Here is a 9608-nt window from a genome sequence, read left to right as displayed (position 1 = left end):
GCCGTGGGGGTTATAGCAATAAGTATAAGCAAGAGCCTCTCTGCATCCCATGCCTGGGCATCAGCTGTAACCATTGCTCTTATCGCTCTGAGAGAGTGAACGCTGACGGCACAATAGGCAGTTAATTTCAGTTGGTAGAAGAGGCCCAGCTAAGAAGCCAAGTTACTGAACAAAATTGGTTCTCTTTTACCTCAAACCAGGACACAGGGAGAGTTTCCTTCCATTAAGGCTCTTTTTATTAAAATAAATATTTATATTATATAAAGAAATAAATACTTCTCTTTTCACATTAGATAACTCCCTGGAGGCAGCAAAAAACAAACAACCCCAAACCAGCCCAAAGGACAGGGGCTTTGGTGAGAAATCAAGAGATGGTAAACGCTTTCTTTCCGTGGTCGTGACAAATCCAGTTTTAGGAATCAAGTAGACAGTAGATATTCCAGAAACAGAGGAAAACTCTCTTTGAGGAGACGGTAGTTCAGCACGTTGTCCTTGGGAAGGTAAGTTGGGCAAACACGACTGTAACCACCACCACAGATGTTTCCCATTTGTCTGTAATGTGGTCGCGTGCGCTGCGAGGCGCGAGCGTGCGGCTCAGCCATGGAAGTCGACGACGTTCCTTCTTCACTCTGCCCTTAACGAGGTCACACCCATCTTTCTGGCTCTCGCTTAAAGTGCGTTAACTAATTTCAAAGAGAGTTACTGTCTCCAAAATAAGGGGGGGGGGGGGGGGGGGGGGAAATAAACTGTCTTAACCCACTACTTCATAACTTGAAGAGGAAAATTTGTGTGCCTGCTGCTGTTCCAAATAAGGTCTAAGAAATGTAACTACAATAACAAATAGTCACCCGGAGGTGATCACAGCGTTGTTCTAATAGTGCACATCTCACAGCAGCAGTTGGTGGTGTTGGCAAAAAAAAAACCCAAAACCCCAGAGTTACTGTCTCCAAAATAAGGGAGGTGGGGGGAATAAACCATCTTAACTTCTACTTCATAACCTAAAGAGGAAAATTCATGTAAGAAATGTAACTAAAGGTCTAAGAAAACTAACTAAAGGTCTAAGAAAAGTAACTAAAGGTCTAAGAAATGTAACTAAGGTCTAAGAAACGTAATTAAAATAAGAACTCTAATAGTCCATGTGTCACAGCAGCTGTTGGTGGATTATCTCCCACACCATCTTCTTGCGGAAGTATGGCATGTGAGTCTGAAAAGAGAAGAGAAATCCATTAAATAATGACATCACGGTAGAAAGAGGCGGCAAACAGGCATAAACGCCCAGCGGAGTCCTTAATATGAAGTTCCCTTTAAGAACTGTCAACTGTTTGGGTACAACACCCCACGCGGCTCCTAAGAGGGTGACACGACAACCCGACAAAACCAGATTGACTTGACTGCGCGACAGCTTACAAGCACGCTAATAAAAGACCGGTGTAAAATGAAATCAATAAAAATAAGCACTGTCTTGACTGGTCAAAGGGTAGAAGCCATTTCTCCAAAAGATACGAGCCCAGATATGCCAAACCCGCTGGCAGCAGTATCTTGCCCAAGAGGAATCTCACCGGCAGCAGCTCCCAAAGGCGGGGATGGAGAACCACAGCTCTGCCCTGCCCAGGCCACTTGGAAGTTCTGACCCCAGCAACTACGCACTGAAACGGGGCACGAAACCTCAGCCCCTGCCCCGGACACAATTAAGAGCTGCTGCGTAACCTCCCCGGCTCCTGTCCCTGGGCGAGAGGGGCTTGGAGGGGTTTATGACCTTCACTCACCTGGGTAAAGTTGAACGGTTTCTCTCTGGCGATGTACTCTGCGTATTTGCACATAAAGACGCCGCAGTCGCTTCCGTTCAGCTGCTGAGGGATCTCCTAAGGAATGCAAAGAAGATGGAGGATTTCCCTCTATCTCAAAAGAAAAGCAACTTGGAAGCAGCGCACATTACCCACACCGACACTGCGCTCACCGCACACTCCTGACCCTACTTGCCTAATCCCCAATACCCACTCCCGCCCATGAGGAACAGACCCAGTTCACTGCACACCATCCCTCCCCTCTGCCTCCCGGACTTGGACACTACAATCCAAATTCTTGGCAGGCCCAGAAGGGGCAGCAGCCCTCCTCCCTGCGAGGCCTCTCGAGGTTCGCACCGCCTTTTTCTTAAGTGACCTTTCTTAAATCCAGTCTTTAGGGACTGCTTTTTACTATCAACTCCTCGAGAAACATCAGCTCAGCCCTTTCTTTGTCACGTGCCAGGATCTGGGCCCCAAAGAAGCACTGACAGTTCCCATTTCAAACCCAAGTGGTGCTCACGTACATGTGGCTCCATGCTGTGAAGAGTCCACTGCAAAACATTCAGCTCCAGGTTTCTTTTTTCCCGGCTTTCTTTTTGCAGGTATTGGCTGGTTAAAACAAAAGGGAAAAAAAAAATCCCTTTTCATCTCTGTAATTTAGGCCAACAACAAAATAAAGTGGCTGAAGGATCACAGGAAGACAAACGGCAGGACAGTAAAATGTCAGAGGATCCTCACAGCAGCTGATTTAAGGCTGATTTTGAGGAAAAATCCCAATCTGAAACTTACAAACACAGGGAGAGGCTGTGAGCTAATGGTCAAGAACAAGGCCAATGATTCCATTGCTTCAGAGAGGTCAAAAAGCCCCAAATCACATGTTATCAGAGGACAAAGAGACAAACCAAGCAAGGAACTGTAATGCCATAATTCCACCGTGTGCCTTCATCCCACATACTGGGATCCAACTAACAAAGTCGGCACACGTGTGCCACGGGGCTATGGTGGATTTGGCTGTGCCTATCACGGGAAGGTGGCAGAATCCAGGCACCCCAGACCCTGGGCGGAGGGGACGCTGTGACACCAGACAAGCAGCCGATGCCAGACAACTCGCAGCAAGCAACGCCAAGATTCCGGGTTGGTTATCTACAAGCCATGTGAAAACTTGCAGTCGCCTTACAGGGACTCAATCTAAAATCCCTCTCCTCATTCACACCAGAAAAGCAGTGACGGAGCGGTTACTTACAGCAAAGTCTGACAAATCTTGTCCCCTTTCTGGCCCAGAGAGTCCAAGTACATGATGGTCTTCCTCCTGAGATCTATGACCTGTTATTAAAAGGTGACCATTAGACAAAGCACAACCTTCTGCCGCACACCCCCCAACACCTAAATGACTTCTCTTGCCAGTTTTTGCTCCCCGTCCAATTCTAAAGAAAAAGCCCGTGGGACTCACGGCTAGTGTCCAGTGCGCTTTCAAGTTTACAGGCACGAAGATGATGTCCTGCTTGAAGACATCCACACTTCTGGTCCATCTTCGTACTGCATCGTAGCCCCCAGATCTTAGTTTGGCATAAAAGAAAGTACTGAAAGCGTGGACCGCTGGATATCCTTCCTTCTTGCCTCTTTCCATCAGCAGACCCATGTAGAAATTAACGACCTGTACCATAAAGAGGAAACGTGAGGTGTGAAAATAAGACGCTGCCTTCCCCAACCAAAAATACAGCACTACCTCTTTTCTGGCCACCCTCAAGCACGCAGCGGAGAGAACTCCAGCCTCAGCTGTCGGCTTTTGTTCCCAGAATTTCACACGGGGCTACATCGGCAGTTTGATCAAAACACCTGCCCCCCACACCAAAAACCCGGACGAACTCCGGGAAGCTGCGTCATACAAGAAGTAACGGAACTTCCAGAAACGCTCGACCCTTCAATACCTCAAATAAGACTTCTACAGAGGTTTTTAGGCTCTGCCACGGAGGTCGTCAAAGAACGTTGACGGGACTTCTGTACACGGCAGAGGGGTATTTTTCAATAAAGGCTGAGTGAGACTAGCCCTGTGCTGCAGCTGGTTTTACCTCATCGTTTAGCCAGCAAAGGTTCCTGAGCGTGTGGATGTCTTCGCGAGTGACCTTTAGTTTGAAGGCACTGCTCATGATCTCATCTGGCTCACCTCTGCCAAATGCGGCACTGACCTCTCTCTCCATGGCCTGAAAGGAACAATTCAATGGGGAAGGACTTGTGAAACAGCGCATGGAGCACGCTGACCTGGGGGCAGCTTTCCACTGAAACACGGCCTGTAAATTCAGCTCAGGTGACAGAGCAACTGCCTCCGACGGTTTCTTGGCTAAGTCAGCGATAGCGCTTTTGCCTTGCTTGGTTGGCTTCAGCATCCCAACTTTGAACTTTAGAGCCCAGGCTTGCTGCCATTTCTTTTCACCAAGGACGTTGGGATAAAACCCGTAAACTCAGCAAACACGCTAAAGCAGCTGAAAATGGAACACAACTCTGGCAAACCCCTTTCCCACGTGCTGCCGCAGCCCTCGCAAAGAAACCACTATGGATGGTGGTATAAAATACTCTGATCTGCAATAGCATCTCCTTCTTGCTTGAATCTGGGTGAGCAAAATAAGAAAACCACCCGGTTTCCCTTGTACCCAGCATCAACGCTGCAGACTTTGTAAACTCTGCATTTGCCTGCCCTTTCCGAGTCCATCCTCAACAGGCAGGAAAAGGTGGGGGGAGCTCAATTAGACTGCAACTCCAAAGAATAAAAGCAGCCAAAATTCATACAAGCAGGGGAAACTGAACTCCCACTCCCTGGGGAACGGCACCACGGACCAGCACAAGCTGATCTTTCAGGTTCTATCACCACAGTAGGACAAGAGGCACATCCAATATAACTGGATGAGTCGGGTTAGCACTGCTCTGGAGACTGGTGTTCAACCTGGACTCATTTTTTGTCCCGCTAACAGAAGGCCCACAAACCCTCAGGGCAGCACAACTGAAGGAGCGCTGGAGCACACGAAATCCTTCAAACCAGCTTTAGTGCTGACCCTCGCACTGCAAAGTCACAGCCGCAGACACTCGCTAACAGGTTCAATGCAAGTTCTTCAGATTTCAAAAAGCCTCAAGAACCACCGAGAATAGGAGGAGTTCCCTGCAGCTCTGTCACAACCTTCTCTTTTGTCTAACAGACTGTTGGCTACGGTACCTCTGTGAGCGGAGGAAAGCGTTCCGCTGTTTTTCCCAGGCTTGGCACTTTCTTTCCTTCCACACTGAGGCTGGCTGACTTTTTGGACCGAACAGGTATAGGATGTCCTTGGAATAACGCATCTTCTGAGATTTCAGTCCCATGCTGCCTCTGTTAGACAAACGGACGTTAAGCTAGCAATCAAGCACAGATTTGTTTGCTTGGGGACAGGACAGAAAACTGGAAGGGTTTTTGTACACACATCCAAACAGCAAACTCCAAAGTGACTTTTTATTGACGACTGCATTCCAACTGTGCACCCATGGAGTGCTGCACTCGGAGGCAAGAGAGGCAGAGAGCTCGTTTGGCTTGGGCTAGCGTTAAGAACCCCAGCAAAGCCACCACGTGTAGGTACCAAGTTGAGAGTGAGATTACGATTTCTGATTTCCATGATTAAAATTGTATTTTTGACCTCAATCCTGACCAGAGGTGAAAGTCAAAGAGATGTACTTCCCATCCCAGCAAACAAGATACGACTAAAGACACCCCAGTCCAGCTTTGCAGGTCAACTAAGGCTGTGCGCTAAAGATTTTGAGGCTATACCCAACACATCAAAGGGGAAGAATCAAAATGCTATAGTGTAGTGTGCTCCTAATAGTCCAGAAACAAAATTAACGGCAGCAGAAAACACTTGGCCATAGCGCTACTCATCAAATAATGCTCCCGCTTTCCTGGGGAAAAACAACCTGGGCAAATACAGATATTGTTGAGTGAGTCATGTGAAGTGGAGAGTGCGCTGAAGTTTCTGATCACAAATAGCTGTATTTTCCTTGTGAAAAACACAAGCTTACCCCTGCGATGGTTTGTTTCGCTGCTCCTTCCTTTTCCTGAGAGTTTTCTTCTGGTGTGCAGTACCTGCCAGGAGAGGGAGAGAGAGAAGTGAGCTGTGTATCTGTCCTCTCCCACGGAATTCTCAAGAATTCACCCTCTGGACAAGAAAGGCTTTTTCAAGGCTTATTCTGACAACAGCCCCAGTTGCACACATCAACATGTGACAATATCGCCTCAACTTCCAGCACCATTCTTTCTTAGCAGCAAGACTGGGATAGAATGAAGAGCTGGGAGCTTTGGAATTTTTATTTTTTTTCCATCTACTTGTACAAGACTCCTTTCCCTTCTCTTTATCAGTTGCATTATTTGGAAAACAGGGAAGCAACCAGCACTTCCTCTATCGAGGGCTTTGTGATCTACTGCTGATAAACACTGCACGCTGGGTGTTCTACTGCAAGGTGTAACAGGAACATCTGCAACTAGACTTGCATCCAAACAGAGTGAGCTTCGGGAAACTAAGGCCAGCACACTGAATTCCAAATGGGACAGCGACAGGATGTTTACTCTCCTTCTACAGGCCAGTCAAGAGAGTGACTATCCCCATTTGGAGAGGATTGTCATTCAAACCACACAGACTCTGAAGAGCAAACAAATACACAGACATTAAAGTTGTCCAGATATATGTCCCTGCTTCAAAAACAAGAATTCACATTGTCACCAAAAGACCCCTTTTTTTCAGGATGGAGACCTACACCAGACTCTCACTGTATTCTACGCTCATTGTGCTTTAACGGCTTTCAGTCCAGCATGGTAAGAGGAGATATCACAAGCTTTGTCAAATCGTTTCAGTTAGTAACTAAATCCCCCTCAAAAAAGGCAAGAAAATGTTCCTTTTACTTGAAGGCATCATTCTCTATCAGTATTTTCTTTCCTTCTCTCCCCTCCAGCTTAGGGGAACCACTATTTTAATTTAAGCACACAACAGTGCCGCACAGCTAAATATAGCACTAGTTTTTAAAGCGGGGAGAAGAACGGGGACAGAATTAGCTAAAAAACAGGACTGCCGCAACTGAGTCTCTCTGCTCCCATCTACGCTTTCTCCTCTCTCATGTAAGGGCAGGTCACTGCAGAAAGATGCGTGCATCTTACCGCCGTACAAAATCTCTCCCTCTAGCTGCACCTACTGCCCCCAAAACCCGTTTCTCTCAACACCACAAAGCCCTCAGAACTCAGACTCCTGCCAGCTCAGACAGCCCACACCAATGAGGCCGCTGGCCTCTCAAAACCAAACGCACACTGCCTTTTTCCCCCTCCTAGTCAAACCCCACGCATCCTCTAAGTCCCAAAAACTGCCTCAAGTCCCACCAGGCTTTACAAGCTCTCTCATCCTTATGCTCAGGATGTGAGTTTCCAAGTGAAAGAAATGAAACGTCAACTCCTTGATGGCTCGGCAGAACGACTCACAAACAAAAACGGATTCTGCAAATCCAAGGACAACTTGGGACGGCCACCACTCGCACCCTTACTGGCTTTCTTCCCACAGAAAATACCACACCAGCACAACCCTCTTTGTCACGCAGCACGGCTCTCGCATGGCAGCTGTGTTGGAGATGCAACTGGCTTGCGAGCAATTCCGGAGCCGCAAGCTAGCTACTCCTCTTTCACAGCACTGAGACGATCACATACCATTGGTCATCTCCGAGACTCTACCAGGGGGTGAAAGACATACGCACACAGAGCCAAAAGAAACAAGAACCATCATTAAAAGAGACTTTACCTGATCGTATCACCTCTCTGCGACCACTGTGGGCAGCAAACATCTATACATTCGACACCTGCACAGAAAAGCAGTAGGAAGAAAACAAGAAGTCGACTTTGAATCACCATCAGATTTACATAGCTCTCCATTTCTGAGTGATAAATAAAAAACCCCAAAACTTTGAATGCTGACTGTATGGTCAGGAAGTTCGAATTCTGGCAAGCGCTTTGAACTTGGAACATCATCTGTGAGTGTATAAGAAATGCCCTATTCCCATTTGAAGTCTACCTACAAAGTGGAACAGATTGGAATCACGGGGATACTCACCGGTCCTTAGTGTTGGACGTGGATAGACCTCTCCTCTGTATTTTGGTTCTTCCACACGACTCATAGTCGTCACTGGCTCCTTGGAGGAGGCTTGAACACTTTGGGGCAGGAAACAAACAACAGAGGAGAATCACAATTTTTATATGTGGGGCATTTGTTATCAGTGCATACCAATTCATGGTGGCTTTTGGGGTTTTTCTTTGAAAAGAAAAAAATATTCTTTGCACATCCAACAAATATCTGCATCAACCTGAGGAGGCCACTTTACTCTGTGGGACGAGACAGCGTTCATTTCAACCAGCCTTGACCAATTCTGCTCAATCTATTTGTTAAAGATTATGCTGACAGTGAGAATGGCAATGTCCACAACATCCACACTGCTGGGACATTTTACTTCAGACCCGCCCTGCTCTGACCTCAGGGACTATATGCTCAGTAGCAGTTGGAGTGCATTAGACACATTCCCCAGGAACCTCCTCTGGTTTACCTTCCTCTGAAAGGAATCTCTTTCTCATGCTCCAGATCTGCTCCAAAATATGAGCCACACCACAATAAGCAACGACTGGGAGATTAGATGCCAAAAGCAGACTCTTGACCCGCTCTCAAATGTTATTGCCATTGCACTTAAAATTACATGAGATACTGTTTTCTGTATCATTTTCATGATATGGATTTTCATCTGAAGTGGCGGATTCTGGTGCAGCGCGCTCCTTAATGGGTGGCCTCAGGGGTAAGAAGCTGTCTGGAGCAGGTTTGATGCTCTGTTTGCCGTTCCGGCTTGTGCTGAAAACATCAACGCAAAAGAAATCGTATCCAGAGAACATTCCAATATGCACCTCCACCACCAACTACTATGTCAAGCACGTACACCGATGACGAATGAGACAGACACGAGATGTTCATGACTTTCAGATGAAGACCTGCTGTCTTCAACTGGCTAATGGGGAAATACAGAGAAGTAAAAGTGAAAATCACAACAACTGCCTTGAAGATACGGTGTCAATTGTGTCCCCAGCCTCCTCTCAAGTTCAACGCTTCCTCTTACCGCAGACCTTTAATCTCTAGCTAATCTCCTGTGTCAATTAAGTAGCTGGGTTTAAAGAAAAAGTTGAAAATTGGTTCTTCGGGGAGGAAGCAGCTGGAGACCTCCCTTACCATAGGCAGTAAACCTTTTGGGGAAGAAGTCAAAGAAAACAGAAGGATTTTTACCTCGGACATGGAATTGTCTTGTGAGGACGGGATAGTGTTTCCTTAGTCAAGTGAGCATGGGTTCCACACGGCATTTGACCTATGAGAGAAGAGCGTAAGGCATCAGAAACTATAAAAGGGAACTGAAGAGTTTTATGGGTTTACAGTAAGGAGCTTCACCAAAGATAAATTGTCATTTTCTCTCTCACATCATCAGGTTTCCACACCGGCAACTACAGCAAGTTGTGCGCACAAGGTATTGCCAGCTGAAACCTGAAATACAAAAGGCTTCTCGGGATCTACGACCTAAAAGGAGCATTGAAAACAATTTACTTCTGGCAAGCTAACAGTGGACCTATCAGAAGGGAAGGACTGCATCCAAGGCAGCTCTGGTACTGAGATGACAAGATAAACGCTCAGCTCCACTCCAGAAGCAATGCGAGGGTGCAGGTAAGAAACAGAGGTCACGCTCAAGTATTCCCAGATGCTGCCTCGTCCCGTGCCTGCCATAATCCCTACAGAACCCTAGGGGTAG

The 9608-nt window shown here is 47.0% G+C and overlaps 1 protein-coding gene across 1 annotated transcript; it reads right to left on the bottom strand.

Moving 5' to 3' along the window:
* Positions 1–1141: 1141 nt before the first annotated feature.
* LOC309685828 (sentrin-specific protease 2-like) lies at positions 1142–7495 on the bottom strand (the record flags this gene model as incomplete). The annotated part of the gene is made up of 8 exons (XM_082501534.1): positions 1142–1204; positions 1767–1862; positions 2309–2393; positions 3028–3107; positions 3235–3438; positions 3854–3985; positions 4990–5096; positions 7486–7495. 8 exons carry the CDS (start codon positions 7493–7495, stop codon positions 1142–1144), a joined length of 777 nt encoding a protein of 258 aa, XP_082357660.1.
* Between the last annotated feature and the right edge of the window lie 2113 nt (positions 7496–9608).

The sequence above is a fragment of the Vanellus vanellus genome (assembly GCF_965231255.1).
Source record: "Vanellus vanellus genome assembly, contig: HAP1_SCAFFOLD_49, whole genome shotgun sequence".
Lineage (NCBI taxonomy): Eukaryota > Metazoa > Chordata > Aves > Charadriiformes > Charadriidae > Vanellus > Vanellus vanellus.
Note: the sequence above shows the minus strand (reverse complement) of the source record. Positions and strands in the feature narration are given on the sequence as shown.